Source organism: Loa loa (assembly GCF_000183805.2).
Source record: "Loa loa unplaced genomic scaffold supercont3.100, whole genome shotgun sequence".
Classification (NCBI taxonomy): Eukaryota; Metazoa; Nematoda; class Chromadorea; order Rhabditida; family Onchocercidae; genus Loa; species Loa loa.
The window spans coordinates 13,153-30,840 of record NW_018108280.1 but is presented as its reverse complement, the minus strand read 5'-3'; the positions used below and the strand labels follow the sequence as shown (position 1 = coordinate 30,840).

At 33.9% G+C, this 17,688-nt stretch overlaps 1 protein-coding gene across 1 annotated transcript; it reads right to left on the bottom strand.

The window, feature by feature from the left end:
* Nucleotides 1–1,533: 1,533 nt before the first annotated feature.
* Nucleotides 1,534–15,522, bottom strand: LOAG_06415 (hypothetical protein; the record flags this gene model as incomplete). Its single annotated transcript, XM_020447140.1, has 21 exons — nucleotides 1,534–1,752; nucleotides 2,175–2,447; nucleotides 2,701–2,814; nucleotides 3,314–3,514; nucleotides 3,672–3,894; nucleotides 4,091–4,265; nucleotides 4,530–4,768; nucleotides 5,100–5,373; nucleotides 6,000–6,201; nucleotides 6,432–6,762; nucleotides 6,906–6,994; nucleotides 7,401–7,670; nucleotides 8,191–8,458; nucleotides 8,767–8,927; nucleotides 9,033–9,119; nucleotides 9,768–9,856; nucleotides 10,111–10,279; nucleotides 11,238–11,297; nucleotides 11,707–11,810; nucleotides 11,957–12,082; nucleotides 15,369–15,522. The coding sequence occupies 21 exons, from the start codon at nucleotides 15,520–15,522 to the stop codon at nucleotides 1,684–1,686; spliced, it is 3,678 nt and encodes a 1,225-aa protein (XP_020302597.1). The 3' UTR covers nucleotides 1,534–1,683.
* Nucleotides 15,523–17,688: the final 2,166 nt, after the last annotated feature.

The window sequence follows — 17,688 nt, the reverse complement described above, 5'->3', positions numbered from 1 at the left end:
AAATAATAATAATAATAATAATAATAATAATAATAATAATAGTAATGTACTTTCCTCTTTTCCTTCAAAAATACAGAAAACAATGAAAGTAAAAAATAAATAAATTAAGAGCAGAGATGGACAGACATAGCAGTAATTGGTGAGACAGAAAGGACGAAAGCAATGAACAACAGTCTAAAAAAAAAAGAAAAAAATACACTGGCCATTTGTGGACCCTCAAATAGAGAAAAGTGCGGATAGCGGAAGGAAAGAACTTATCTGTGCATGACACGGAATTTTATACTTATATAATCCAAAAAAAAAAATGAGTAGCATAGGGAAAAAATATATAAGGATAATAGCAGTGTATAAGGATTGAAGATGGAGAAACATATTAGCAATGGAAATAATCACTGCACAGATACCGGTCATACTATGGTGAATCAATCAGAATATGATATGCATCAAATCTCAGAAAGGAAACAAAAATAGATGACAGAAAAGGGATTGTTTTTCATCTTTAGAATGAAGGATTTTTTTGCAAATGCATAAATTATTGTGCAAAAGGGGGCAGATTTACTACGGCTTAAAAAAAAAAAAAAAAAAAAATAAGATAGCATATGTAAATATGCATTTATACATGCACGCATATGCATATCATGATGCTATTTATGCTTATTATATACAATAATAATATACAGCTGAATGAAGCGAACTTGATAATTGACTGAATGGCTCATTCAATGAACGATCGAATGAGAAAACAGCAATGAAACACCACAAATGGTTTTAGCACTTCTGAGCTGCATGTGTGAATGAAAGGATATAAGTAGGAGAGGAATATATGAGTGGATGAACAAAGGACAGTTCAAGGAGAGCAATACAGTAACAATGATATCATAGTAAAGTATGCAACAGAATTTCATCCAAAATTTGCTAAATTATAGTTACATACTTGCTGAATATGGAGGACAGTGTTATTTTATCACTAACTAATAGCAGCAGAATTCGGTACATCTCAAAAAAATATTTCACCTGGATAATTCAAAAAATTGAAAACCCACGCTGACTCAAATGCAATCAAGATACATAAAGATTAAACCGATAATAATATGAGTGATTACGCATATCAGTAAAACAATGTTGTTTTTAGAAACAGATAAGAAATAGATAGCTTAGAATAAATAATAGTTTTGTATAATTCCATTATGATTGTTTTTCAGAAAACCCCCAAGTGGAAAGAGAAACTAAAAAAAACACAGAAAAAAAGGAATTCTGTGCAAGGAAAAGCAAATAAAGAGAAGCTATACACACTGTTCGTCTGTAGACCTTCTGATTGTCCTTCTGTGAATCGTCACAATTAAAACATAATAAACCATAATCAGAAGAGTTTGTGAAATAAGGAAAGCAAAATGACAAAAGAAAGGAGAAATTTTTATAACAAAAAGAGCAGATAAATCACGAGATAAATTACTTATCGCAGCGAACGCAAAGAAATGCATCCTGTATAAGAAATAAAAATATTTAATTGGAGTGAAAAAGGACGAACTGGTTGCATTCTTACAAAAAACAAGGACAAAAAGTTTTGATTTTTCTTTGTAACTTTTCTCCGGAAAAGACCAGTGAATGTTTGTGATGAATTCATTGACGTCATATGATGCTCTGTCAGTTGCGTCTCTCCGAAAACATGTAATATCCATCAAATTATGACTGTTCAAATAACAATGCATCCAGTATCAGTGCTACCCCAAATGCGATACCGGCAAAAAGCAACTAAAAATAAAAAATGTGAAAAACATAGCTTTCAGATCCAAATTTGTGTCCAGAGATATGTTTTTACATATTATTTCTTCAGAAAAATATATGCAAATATTTGACCGTCTTACTTTCTATTTATTCAGATTTTCGTTAGGCTATGAAAACCGATTAAATCCTCTACATAAAAATAGCTGAAATATCTTTACATAGCTAATACAAAAAATTCTACTACTTCTAAATCTCGAGTGTATAATAATATCATAATATAAGAACCATAGTAAAAACAATAGTGAGGAAGATGGGAACAGTTATGGTGACCAATAAAAATTACAACTAGTACATCAAGTGCTACCTTCCTCTAATTCTGTGATAGGTTGGAAAAGAACATCAACTTCATATTACAATACAAGCGATTCAAATGAAAAACTAAAACCAACCAAAATGACGAATGCGTAATGTTTATCGGACAAAATATGATACTGGATCCATTGCACGTTACTAATATCTTGCGCCCGAATAGCAAGCATCTCCTGCTCAGTTACTTCAAGTGTTTTTTTACGAGGTATAACAGCAAGCGATGGAGTTGCAAACTGTATAGCGGATGGTGTTGAAACGCTTTCAATTCCATCTCTGATCCGCACACATTGAACACGAAGCTGAACACTCTCAGATGTCGAAAGTGAGTAAGACGTAGAAATACCTTCGTAAGCCTATAAAAAAATTTTTCTCAATTATTTTTGGAAATAATTCGAGTAATTTAAACAACTAAATCTTATAACTCGATTCTTGTTCAGTTTCAAATTTGTTCTTAAGCACTGTCATAGGATAGTTTTTAAGTGCATTTTCCAAACAAATTACGGTTGAATAATGTTCGTAACAAAAGAAATTTTCCAAATCATATTACAGAAATTGCCAAGTCGATGTATAAAACATCAGTAGAAATCTTAAGTATTGAAAGGTTACTGTTTTCCAGTTATTGTTCGATCGCTCGACAGAACTTCGAGATGCAACTTGAAGGCGATATAACAAAGATTCTTTGCCATTCGCTGATGATAACCGAACCGGTGACCATTCAACCTTAAAAATATGTGATAGAAAAAGAAATAAAATTAAAATATGACGTAACATCACTAATAACATCATCTGGAAATATGAGGAACAAAAGTTCCCTCATACTTCAAAATTTCATGATGACCAGGTAAAACATAGACCTGAACCACTGGGTTTTAAATAATGAATTCAAAATACCCTTTAACTCATTCCCATCTCCGTTATTTTATTATAGATAATTTCTGATTTTGACGTTAATGACGTTATTTGTTTATATATTTTTTCGATTTTACCTTCATCCTCTGATAACATAGTAGGTTCATCTTACCTTAGTATAATCGCAAATATAATGATAACCTGGTTGAAAATTTTCAAAAAAAATCTGTTGAAACGCATTTCAAAGTGCTCCTTTTCCTTTTCTCCACGTTATATAAAATTAATAATTAGATACATCTATTGCTTTCTTCCTCTTTCCCCGACAAAAACGAAGGCAAATATACTTTACAAATAAGCAGCTATAGGTAACCTGGAAAGAGCCTGATGCAACTTCCGTTACCGTCGGTGCAGATCGTATTGTTGGTGGTGGCAGTTGTTCGGTTGAAAATTCAAATGGTGAAGACCAAGGACCGGCACCCGAAACTCGTGACGAACAACGAATACGGAAACGGTATTTTGTACTTTCATTCAAATTGCGCACTTTTGCATAACGATTGTCGCCTTCATAAATCTGCAGAATGATAAGGGTTTGAACGGTTCCGAATTAAATAAAAGCACTGAAAATTCATAGAAAGTGAGTAATTAGCAAAAAGCCCTGGTGCAATTGTAGTTTCAATCACTGCATTATAAACTTTACTTCATTTTAATTTAAATTATAACTTATTAACCGGTGAAAATTTCCCGTTATCATTCTCTTTCTCCAAATAATAGTAATATTGAGTGGTGGTCAGTGTAGGTGAATTTCCATGTGGTTTCCACTTCAGCTTCAAATAATTCGGGCCTGCTTCGGAACAGAGCAAATTAGGAGGCTGTGGGGGAGGTGCCAGTGTTGTGGCTGTTGTCCACGATGGATCACCCATTCCAATGTCATTTATGCCATGGACCGACAACCTAAAATCATTACTCCTTGATTAAGAAACTGCAGACGCAATTTAAAACTGCTATAAGTCGCATAATTTAGAACTGTTATAAGTTGCAAATTTTCAGCAATGAAATATTAGAAAAACTGGGGTTTATCTTAAGGAATTCTGGATGTAAACAAAAGAAAGCGAAAAGTATCCCAAAAACAATAGAAATCGAAATCAACCTGTACGTGCGATCGGCTTCAAGCGAATCGATAATGCATTCGCATATGGATGCTTCTTGTTGTATCACGCGTATCTCATTACCGGAAGAATCATCAAGTACACGGATACTGTATTCGGAAATTTCACTTCCATTACAGCAAGGTGCTCGCCATGATGCTTTCAGCTGTCTACAACCTAAAAACTATTTTGATCTATACCGTACCGTATACCGTATGCATAAAATTCTTGCTAATTTTCTGATTTCGAATGTATGCTAACTAGTTCTAAGTAGTTATAATATGCTCATCCCCTTCTACGTTCTGTCATAGTTTTATTTTGACATATACAAGCGCACAGTATACAATCTTAGTATCCTAAAAAAAATCGTGTATGTAGTAGCAGTATCCTTTGAAAAAATTCAATTTAGATAAAAATTTTTTAAAGTCAATAAAAACTTACCTTGTGGAAGGGCATGAAAACTCAATGGAGCAGCAGGTGTGCGAGGAGGAACAGAAACATAGATGCATTCACTAGGAACACTGGTACCACCACTATTTACTGCCGAAACGCTAAGCTGATACTTACAGCCAGGTTGTCCTTCAGCTACACTAATACTCAGAACTTCGGCGCTTTCACGTTTTACTGTCCAACCACAATCTGCACTAGTCGCCTGGTCGTTGTCACTCTTAGATTTCGATCTAAAGCTTTCAATAAATAATGACTAAATTCGAAGATTGAGGACACCATTGTAAAACTTTATTTTTAGAAAGCAGTGCACTAAAACAAGTTTACGAAAATAATACGAAGTGCTTTATATTCCTCGAGAAATTTAGTTCATGCAAACCAAAACGATACAACGTAATGGGTGCCACAAATTGAAAAATACAAAATATAGTGGAAGGAAGGCATGTGGTTCCCGAAAATTAAGAAGCATTTATGTAATAAGAGAGACTATTTTGGACAAAGATGCAGTGTAAGCGATGAAGTCTTTTAATTTGCACCAATTAAAATAAAATTTCCAAAACTGACGTGGATGATGAAAGCACAAGGATTCTTTCAATAATATACTCCGTAATGGATGCTCCATTGGTACTATTTGGCGGTGACCAATGAAGAACATTATCGGTATCAACATAAACATCAGTTGGCGGTGATGGCGGCTGTGCGGCAGTTCTTCCAACAGCCACTCGACTCCATTCACCCTCCAAACGCGTCCCGTCAAAAGAAATAGAAATGGCACGAACCTGCACTTCTATCTCTTCACCCGGGGCACAGTTTGATAAGTCAAACATTGTTGCTTCACCTGTAAAAATAAATATTAAATATGTATTAAATTATAAAAACAACAACAGCAAACAGTATTATTAAAAAACAAACTATTTCTGTTTTTTTCTTGAAGTGGTTACTTATAACCACTGTGTCTTTTGACTGTCCATAAAAACTGTTGAAGTATGGATTGAAATGAACAAAGTGAATAATAAAAAGCGTAAGATGTGTTTCTTTCTCCAATTAGTTAAAAGGCCATATGATGATTGCAATGTCTTAAAATTAGAGGTGGGATGGCTTCGTTAGAAAACACTAGCAAAATCTACCACCTAACTATGCATTCAGTTTGCATATCAAAGTTGTAGTAATTATTAAACAATTGCTGCTACTTATGAAAACACTTTCATCAAAATCCCATTATGTATTTGAAAACATCGCCACACGAAACAGCAACTTTGTAGGATGAGTAATGACTATCATTATTAAAACACCACTTTTCCAATTCTGGTCTTTTGTCATTCGAAAATTTTGAATTTGAAAATAACTGCTAGAACCAGATTTTGACCACAACTTACAAGAAAAAAATAGTTTAAATAATACGGTATTCAGGTGAGTTCCTGATGAATTCTTCATCCCACGGAAATGCAACAAAATTGTTCTAACCTTGATAAATGATACTGGAAGGTTGTAAATTGACACGATGGAGTTGGTAACTTATCGAGGACATTATACTGTCCGGTGGATTCCACTGAATACGCAAACAGCCTTTTGAGATTTCGCTAATTGTAGGTGCTGCACACTGTCCCGGAACTGGTATGACACGTTTTTCTTCGCGTCGAATACGCAACGTATCACTCCATCCACTCTTCAAATTGCAAAGATAGTAAAAACAGGAACCCACTGTGGATCAGAGGAAATTAAATCACCGATTCATTGCTTTTAGCTCCTTGTTACAATAAATTAAACATTAAAAAAGTATCCTTTATTCATCCGTTTCTTTCCACCAGTACAAAACATTGAAAAAAGATGCATCCTCTGAATCATCTTTTCATTAAAATTTATAGCAAAAGGTATAAATATTGCTGAATTAATTACCTGCAACTGCTTTCTCAGTGCTGCTACTCGAAAAGCTCGCATTTCAGGACCACGAATCTGCGTACTTATTGCGTTACCTCTGTATACCACAGTCCAAGATTTCTCATCTGAGCTACCTTCCAGTAGGTATCCAAGATCTTTCTCATTCATACGTCCCGTTTTCCATCCAATTTCAAGGCATACTCCATTGTTTGAAATGATATGTGGTCGTGAAGGCGTTGGGGGAGGCGTACCGGACGGCGAGGAAGGAGTTCGAACAACAAGTGCTTCGGATGGCTCGCTATCACCCGCATCGTTATGAGCGATCAAACGAAAATGATACTGATGGTTACTGCAAAAACAAATTAATGGTGATGTAGAGAGAGTTACTTATAAAAAATTATTGTTTATTACTAGAATATTATAGGTTTCTCACTAAACATCATTAAACGGACAAAAATATTTTTCAGATTATGACAGCAGAACGTTACATACCTTACAACGTCATTGACACTGACTGAAGACAGCTGGGAACGTTCACAGACAACCGAATATTCATTTGTCCGAGTATCAGACATCTCCAGCTAAAATAAGTAAAACTTTACAGAAAAGTGAAACTTTGGAACTTTGGGATAATTTTTTAGAACTTTATTAATGAAAACATATTTTATAACCGGATATTTACAAATTAGGTCTACAAGATTCCCTATGATTTTCGCACTAATATTTGTTGGTCGCTCGTTGCGAACCTTACCAATGTAAGTACAATACAGAGCAATAACATAAGAAAACACAGACAAGATACTCTTCTTGAAGCAGCAGTTGGCAAGCTGAGTGTATAAAATGTATCGAAGGGGTCTGATTTTAAGGTTAATAGTTTCATTTAAAAGGAATAAAATATTAAATAAACAATCATATAGTTCAATTCTTCCATTCCAAGCTCGAAAAAATTGAACAGCCTGAAAGCTAGCTAAAAAATTAAAGCCAAACCGTATAAGAATGTTGAGGTTGAGTATTCCAAGAAAGTTTGATACATTTAGCTGATATAGAAACAAGCTGAGGACAATGCGGTTGCTTCGGCGGATAGATAAGTGCTGATGTACAAACGCTAATTGCAGCCGATGGCTGCGAATCTCCATCACTATTCGTAGCAGTCAGGCGAACTCGATATCGTGTTGATGATGTTAGACCTTTGATTCTGAACTGTTCTGCTAAGCCTTCGTACACTGTTTCATAACTTTCCTCTTCCTGTTGGCCGCCCTAAGAAGAAATGAACGATATGTCGACTAGAACAACAGAAATGTGTTGTAGAAAACGTCATATCCTACATTCTTGCTGCTCAAAAGCAATATGGTATGGATAACCATTGCTCTGAACAAAATGTAAATTACAAAAAAGAAAAAAGAATTAAAATTAAAATTAAAATCCTCGAGGAACATACAGTTTAGCTTCAAGCATTAAATTTAGCATCAGAATAACATAAAATAGAATTAATAAGTCAGTGAAACCAAAAGTCGAAAAATTCGCTTGGAATGTGATCCAGATTATTTGAATATCAAAATCCAAGTGATACATCACGATGATTATTTTTTCTTCTAAGAAAGTTATTAGGATACAAATTAAATGCTGACCTACACAGTCATAAAATTAACCGATCCCTTTTTGTTAATACTGTTTGTTATTCAAAAGCTTAGTTAAACTCATTACTTAATTACTTGTTTCCTAAATGCTTATTCCATAAATATTACCGCAATGTCGATTACTACATCAAAAAATTTACAGATGTCAATTCCAGACGATAGGATGTAATCGGTGAACCGTTATCAACAGCAGAACGCCACGAAACAGTAACTGAATTATGCGTGCGTGACACCAAACGCGGAGGATGTGGAGATTCTGGTGTCGTTGTAAGTGTTCGGAATTTTACAGCAGTTGATGGGTTACCCTGTAAACCACGTTCCTCCAGTGAAGCTCTCAGCTGCACATAATATTCGGTATTTGGTCGAAGACGACATAGACGTACTCGGTTACCCGAATCAGGCTCACATCTGAAAGTTGGTTCTTTTCAAAAAAATAACGAAATAATTGCAGCTAAAACAAAAGCTAACATGAATTTTCTGATCATTCCTTGTCATTTCTAAACTTCCTGACAGTTTCGTTTTTTTTGAAATGACTTTTAAAGAAAACAAATAGCTTTAAATATATTTAAATAAGTTCTAAAAGAAAGTAGAGGAAGGAAGTTTACATGAAAAGAACAGAAAAACTTTCCCTCGCAAAAAATAAGCATTTGCAATAACTTTAACCAGTAAACAGTGGATCTCTTATCCATTTAAGAAAACAGTAGCATAAAATTAACCTATAACTATTGACAATACGTCCTACATTTTCGAAAAGGACAATGTCGTAAGTAAATTCGGATGCGTCAATCTGAGGAAATGGTCCACCAGGTGCAGATGCTTCGGACGTATCTAATTCTTGCCATGCAATATCAGCTTCTCTTGCTGCTACTCGAAGAATCTAAAAATTGGAATGAGATCTTGGATTCTTTAGAATTTTCCAAATGGAACGAATGATAAGAATCAAAACGGATGTAAATAAACTGATATATTTCAATTCTTCTACCTGAGGCGACTGCATTCGTGAAAGCATTTCGGTAAGCCGTTCCCACTCTTCCTCTTCATTTGCTGAAGCTCCTGACTGACTTTGTTCCTGAATATTGGATTCAATCGCAATCTGTACAGTAAATTAATTCAACTGAATTATTTCGAGATGCTATTAGTTTTATCGCAAAAAAATCCAAATCATTTATTCTTTTGTTGTCTCACATTAACGACCAGATTTTAGCAGACATGCCAATCATTATTTCCAACTTCATTTCAGACCATACGGATATAGTAATGTAGATTCTGAATTATCTGGATAACTATTACCTGCATTCCACAAAGAAGTCAGAAAAGTACAACTAAGGAAAATCTACAGGTAAATCTAATAACTAATGGTCCCTCAGCGCTACTATTTGTGTGTACTACAAAGAATTGGAAAGAGTTAAAATATGTTAGGGATTAAAGCAAATTTGAGCTTTTTTAGGACTTCTTTTGCGAGTAGCTCATCAACACTAACATCAAACAAAAAGAACACTCATTTTTTTTCATTCATTTTTTTCAAGAACATTCATTTTTCTGCAACCAGTATTTTCAAAAAAAAACTAAGAATAACCGTTTTCAATAAAATTTATGTGTGGGGGGAGCTGAGTGTGATTGCTCGAAAAAGGACTAAAAGGTGGAAAGTTAAGTACCGTTTGCAACACATAAACAATATCGCATTATTTGTTAATATATCTCTAAGATATATACTTACATGATCGTCGGCATTATTGGCTGGTACTTGCATTACATGTGATCCGTCGAATTTCTTACCGTGTGGTATCCAAGTTTTTCGAAGACTATCTGGAAAATAGCAAAGATTTAGAATTCATATTTCTTAGTACATAAATTTGATGTGTTTTGAATTTGAAGAAGTTTTGGATTCAAAGAATAAATGAAGAATGAAGAATAAATGAAACTTAAAGTTAGGAGTGTTCCAGTCTGCGTTTTTAACTCCAAATTTTTAGATGCAACACCGAACAAAAGAATGAGATGTCCGTAGTAGTAATATAAATGCAAGAAATAAAACAATGAGAATTTGAAGAAAAGCATTTTACCTTCATTAAAATCAGCAGTGTTATGAAGAGGGTAGGGCACAGCTGGAGGTGGGTATGGAGGCACGATAGGTGGTGAAGGTGAATTATGCGCAAATGATTTCAACGGTGTTATCGCACTTGAACTATGGAGTGGTGTATTTGCACTGATCGTTGCTGGTGGTGGGGCAGTCTAAAAATCATAAAATTATTGTACTACTAGCAACAATTTCCCCTAATTATGATGATTATTCGTATGTCATAGTCTACACTTCTTACCATTACTTTAATTTTGCTAGTGAAAAAAATGAAGCTAAATTCCCGGAATTTTTAAAAAATCTATGGTAGAAAAGGAGAAATCTCCTTCATTTTCACTCGAACAACAAAAACTTTTGAAAATAGACAAAAAAAAGTCTTGGTAATTAGGGCTATATAAATCTAATATACTTCCTTTTTATTTTCGTGCAATTGCTAGAAGAATTGCAAATCGTGAGACAAAACTTTTTCTAAACTATTTTCTCTGAAATGGAATTTCCCAATTTAAAATTTGCACTTTCCAAGCAAATCTCCCATTTGCATAAATCGTTTTCAGAATGAATGATCATTTATCGAAAACAATCCGAAATTGTGAACTAGCAAAAGCCCAGTGAGAATAGTGGTAAGAAATGATTTACGTCACACCTGTTCTGAAGTGTGTCGACGCCGAAATGTTTCATGCATTTATATGCTCACATTTCTAATGGCCTATAGACCTAAGTAGACTAAGAAAAAAGATTAATTCATAAACGCAACACTTGTACGTCCTGGTCAGTAATCCCTTGTCTCTGAGAAAGTTTATTCGCCAAGGTAAACCAATACATTCTAAAGGAGTGCTGTTTTCAATAACTCATCTGATGCAATTAATGGAAAATAGAAGACATGTTAGTCGAGTTTTATCTCAATCATCCTCCAAACCGGTATGAAAGCTACCTAATAACTGCAGCTTTATAATTTTCTGACAAAAAGAATGACAAGCTCATAATTTATTACTCCTTCGAATTATTTTTCTTTGGAAATGGAATCTACTGCAACAGCAAGTTCACTGTTTTCACCAATTTGAAATTCGTAAATTGTAATAACTGAAGATTTCAAACAAAAAGACTAAAGCAAACCGGTATCAAACGCGATCCGGGCGTAGCTTCTGGTGATAAAATCAGATGGCGCAGAACCCCCTATAATTCACCATCAGTTACACTTTAAATCATCATCGACGCTTCAAGAAATTATCAACAAAACTTAAATAGGTAGGTGATTCATGGTAATCTAAATCAGATCTCAGCACTGAACGATATCATAGAGAAAATAAAAGATTGTGGATGAGTTCCTCTGAAAAACCCAAGGTTTCTTAGGTTCATCAATTGCCTCAAACCCTAACCCAGCTCGGCATTTCTAGTCGTTCAGTGAAGAAGTAGGAAGAAATGAAAAAACCTCCCATCAAATCCACTCTTTACCAACGCTTCACAAAAGGATAACAAAATATACCTAGCAACTTGACCCTAGAAATATACGAAAAAGCGCAGTCTTCTCCGTTTAAAAAAGCTTGAATAATTTGAACGGTGCAATAAATAGATGAAAAATAACCTGCTCATCAACCATTTGCTGAACCATATGTCCGGGTGGAACATGCAATGGAAGAGCAGATGGTGACATACCAGCCTGATTTACCATACGCACAGTTGCTGGGCCTTAAAATATTTCATTACTAAGACATGTCAATCTCAAAAAACAAAATTTAAATTTTGAACTGAAACATTTTAAAAAATGCTTAGTAGCGGAAGGAACACAAAGAATTTTGTCACACAAAGAAATGCAAAAATAGGGTAAAACAAACCTGATATATGTTGAACGTCGTTCCCGATAACGATTGAAAGAGTCTCGCCGGTTTGCACATGCACAAAAAGGTCATTACTACCAATGGAGGTTGGCGCACGATGTGTCACATTGATATTACCTCGTACTGAAATGCGAAACACGTTTTGGATATGCATTTTCAAAAATTTTTAAAATTGAAATTTGAAAGTTAAAGTAATGCTAAATCCAAACACAATGTTTCTGAAATAGGATAGTACAACATTTCCGTATTTTTGTACGGATGCTTTGAAATGGATTTGAAGTGTCATCGAGCTAGTGCTCATATAACAGACAGAGGTCACCATGATTTGTAAATTATACACTCATCATTATTTAACCTCATTGAACAGACGCTAAATAGTATCGATGAAGTACTGTCATTCCGAAGTGTTTTTAATACTATTGCAGAATTTGATTTATTATACATTAATAAATTACCTTAAGTATTCGTAATAAAAAAAGGTAATTAGATTATTCTAAACCATTCAAAAAAAAACTTCGCTTACAATCTACTCCCCACCGCATTTATAGAAGTAATGGAACAACCGCTCGAGCAAAACAGTAGCTGCATTTGAAATATGATGTAAAAATTATCATATATATTTCTTGGGAAGAGAATGAATGATTTTTGTATTTGAATTTATCATATACGTATAATTGCTGAACTTATGCTAATAACTGTAATGTTTTTCGATGCGAGTGAACATCAAACGTTGAGTTCAGTTAAATCCTTATTTTAAACGATTCCCAAGTTTTTTCTTTTTTCTTAATGCGAAAAAACAAAGTCGAAAATTGCATTCCCCAACAATATTTAAGAAGTTTCAGCTCAAATTTCATATAAATCATATTCTCACTAATAAAAATCAAATTTTATGAGCAATGCAACTGAATGAAGCAGCATTTTTAAATACCAATAAAACGATATATATATATATATAGATAGATAGATAGATAGATATATAGATTTAAAATGTTAGTGCGATTAACGCATAGCGAATCGTCCGTTCCCCAACTGGCATAACATTCAAATATTTTTTCCTATCAAAATAATGGTACATTATAGGTAAGAGAAGAATTGACGATACCAAGACTTAAAAATGATAATATACACCGATAACTGCCTCTTGCACTTCTATGATTACTTCTACTCTCCTGTAAGATTTTGCGCGTTTTTCAGCAAAAAAATGCAATGTTGAATATGAAATGTTTATGAAACTATTTTAGAAAGAAAATTCTACAAAACTATCTTGAGGATTATATTGAATGAACCATTTACTCGTTTGTTATTCTTTTACTTTGCCATACAACAGTGCATGAATAGATGCGTATAAGGCAATGTTACTGATCAACAATCGTCGAATATAAGAGGAATAATTCAAATGAAATAATGGGACAAATTAACGGGACTTATCCTCTACTTTACGAATCAGCAAAATTCTAGATCATTTTTATCTCTACATCACTTTTGCATAGCTAGAGATCATATAATAATGCGAGAGATGATCGTTAACAAAAGTTGAAGAACAGAAAGTGGCCATGATCCTTCCTGGATCAAGTACATAGCTTTCAAATAATAAATAAAGTTAATAACATCGTGACGATCTCGACAGGAAGAAAATACGAAGCATGATGTCCTTTCCCGTAATGGACAAGAATATCACTTTTCGACTGATCTCAAGAGCAATGCACAGACGTAATGAGCTGTCATGTTCTAACTAGACAATGTAGGACAAAAAGTTTAGGACAGTCCTGTTGCCACGTTTAGCATCCACACAACATTACTAGGAAAAGCCTACACTTGATGATTTTCCTCTAAAATTACGAACAATAACATTAGCATTAGAATCTTAATTTTCCAAATGCATAAATTACCACCATATTCAATGCAATCTGCTCCAGGAAAATAAATTTATGGATCGACATTCCTTCACTAAGACGAGAATATCATGCAAATGTTAACATTATACCAGTGGAAAAGCATTACAATGTGATGAAAGGTGCAATGTGAATGAGAAAAGTAAGAAACAAACATTAAGAAATGAGTGTTGTTTTCTGGAGAGGTTTTGCACAACAATTCGAACTAAATAAGACTACTTAATTGGAAATCATAATTACACAATTAACAGTCATCTCCACTTTCTTCGTCATTACAAATTGTAACAGCAATTATTAATTGGCCATAGCAGCAAAAGTTTAGTGCACTACAATGTAATTGAAAGCTTAGTTGATTCTTCGTGTCTTCGATCATGATGCCTGTGACTGATGTCCAGAAATCAAATGGGATGTGCAAAAAAGAATGATTACAAAAATTCCCGCCATGATCGTGAAATCAGTGAAACAAGCAAAAAGGGCGTCTTATTAAAGTCAAAACAGGATGAGGTAGAATGTCTGTTTCACATTTTTCAAATATTTGTACATAGAAATAATCACTGAAAATTTACGATAGGGAAGGAAGGGTAAGAAGAGAAATGAGATGTACATTTTTAACTTGTAATTGCCTGTGATTATTTTCAGTAATTATTCACCTATCTTACCATTGTTAATTTGCAAGTTGAATGATTCCCATAAGTATTCTAAGTTGTCAAAACATTAACTCCATACATATGATTTGTGCTTTTATCATTTCTAGAAATAAATCCATTACTGATCACCTTGATAGGTTTACCTTATTTCCAAGCATATTATATATTCTGTTCTTGATGACAAAATGCATTAATGACAGAGAAGAAGCACAAGGCAATCATCAAGCAACATCGCTGAAAAACAGTCGTGCGGATAAATACTTCCAACAAGACAAGTCATATACATCCAAAACATTTACTCCTTTTCAGAATTTCAGGAACAACTATCGGTTTTCCAGCGGTTATTTGCTTATTTACTAAAGCGACACAAAAAGGTTATTTTAGCAAATCATTTTATTGTAATGGTTTCCAACTTTTTCTTGACGAGAGACTACTCTAAATTTTTTATCTGTTCAGAAATAATAAATCGTGTTAATTTAAAAATATGCTTTAATCGGAACTTTTAACGTATTAGTAAACAAGAGCAACACTATAATATTAAAAAAGGCACATAATTCTTAATAGCCCTTGCGATCCAAATTTTAATGCTCGCGTATCACCGCATGAGAATTACTATTTTATTGTCAACTAAAAATTTGTGTAACATTTTCAGTGGAAATGCGAGTTAAAAAAGCCAGTTAAAAATTTATTTTAAAAAATCGCAAAGTTTTAGTTGCTCTTTTACGAGTGGCAGTGCCCACATATATTTTGGACATTTGTTATTGAAATTTTTATCTTTCTTGAAGATTGAATGAGGAGATAGTACAGCGGCTAATTGGCCACAAGCTTCGATTCAGTGAAAGAAATCAACAGTAATACAAATGAACATACCGTGATCAAAAAACATGGGAGTTGGCGAGGTGGAAGACGTCGGAACAGTATTGCAGGACATGAACATTGGTGGTATGGCGTTATTCAGAAGCACCGGATGAGGTATCACCCAAGCGTTCCTTACTCCCACCGGTGCGTCGCTGTAAATATACATATCAATAAATTCAATTAATAACTGAAATGAGTGAAGGACAGTTAGCTAATTGTTCGTATTCTTTGCCCAAACGCTGAAATGGATCGGATTTTTTTGATTCAGATGCATTATATTTTGATGATTTTTAATCAAAGAAGTTCGGTGTGGTTCAACCATTTCGGAAGTATGACGCAGTAAAAATGACATTGCAAGATGTTCGGACTTTTCGACTGAAACAAAACGAGGAAACTGCCAACAGTGCGAGAAATTTTTGTATCATTTCCATTTAATTTAAATAGAACATCAACTAAAATGAGATATTTACCTGAACTGATTTAAAAGCAATGAAGCTATCATGACCGAAAATATTTTTAATAGTTCAATATTCAGGTTCTACAATCCCTGAGCTTTTATGTTCCATTTATTTTTCGAAGTCCTCTTTGACCCATAACACCAGTGATGAAGGAAAAGAAACCCTGAGCTAAAACATATGAGTTGGAACTCCATAAAGCCAAGTACAATAGGGGAGCTTCGATTTCAGAGGTCGAGATACCACGTCATGTTTAGAATAATTCCTCTTACTAGAAATGTATGGAAAATTTAGTGCCATTAAGAAACCGAAGTACTAACACTCAAAGTCCTTCGTTGATTCCCTTCCTCTTTTCTGTACCAATCACCTCTTCCTTCCATCTAAGGTTTTAATACTAAAGAGATTCAGTGGTGTCATAGTGATATGAGGGACGTGATACCGAAATACTAACAGTCGTCATAGAACAGGTTCGGTGCGATTTGTCGAAAATTGTTATTTTTAATGATGTCTGATTTTTTCTCAAGACAACGACGCCTCTCCTGTCCTCTTCCTATCTCCCAGTAATGTATCAAAAATGCAAAAATAACGATACTTTCTTGTTTATTACATTAATCATTTCTATGACTGCCAACCTTATTGTAATCAGCAGAAACATGAAAAAAGAAAAAACTTACACTTAGTTATTTCTAACATACTATTAATTATTAGAGAGAAGAAAGAAAAGGGTTGGAAGTTAAAAAGGAAAAAAAATGACAAAAACAAATGAAAAGGTGAGTAACAACGATGATTCTTGGAATGCTTCGAAGAAATCTCTTTCTAAATTGATAGTCCTCTCAATGATTTCTGTTTGGGAAACGCAGATAACAAATAAGTGTTTGTAACCGGTCAACCAAAGTAAACACCAACTATGCATTAATGGCATAATAAAATGGATTGTTATTCGGAATTTAAAAAAAAAAATGAACAACGACAAAAATAATTCCAGAAATCAGAACTTTTCCACCAATTTAATATAAGATAACATCGCTAAAGAACTAAGAGTTTTGATTTTGGTTCAGAAGATATTAGAGGTTCCACCTCTCCCGTCAACTTTTTGTACCATTAATCGAAGATGGAATTCAAAATTTTTCATTTACGGATTATATTTCTCAATTTGTATCTCATCCCCTCTAATAGTGCTGCCTTCATGCATTCGTTTTGGTGGATGAGCTTGAATGATACGATTAACACTTTGCTCATCAACAAAATTAAATTTACAAACTGGTCAACATATAGACGGATTTCAAACTACAAAAATAATATCCAGAATCTAATGTTTCATTTCAATTCGAATTTCTATTTATTATGATTTACGAATCATATATCATTTCTGAATCCGAAAACAGCTAATCTTGTTAACAGATAGAAGAAAGCGTTTTGTTCCTTATTTCTAACTAACTCAAAGTTTATGCTAGTCTTCTCCTTCCTATCCTTCTCATTGCTGATCTTTGATACCCACCACCTAATATTCGACTGCTCCGTAACTTCGACATAACCTGGGAATCCGGAAGACACTAGGTGATGTGACTAATGATGATACCCAAAAAATTGCATAAATTCTATCCACATTTTTCTGGAACATACTCTCAGTATTATCACTTAATTGCCAAATATACTAAACTTTCTGCAGTTGCAATCGCTCCTAAATATTTTTATAATAATTCAATGAATATTTTCCAGATCTGCCCATCCCACTTATTATCGTTATCAAAATGGATAAGTATCTTTAAAAAAGAAAGGGATACTTAACTATTAAATCCAAAACGTACTTTTTCAAGCGCATCTCTTAAAAAAAAATGCGCCTCTGAAAAATTACATTTTACTGTATTTTATGCCTA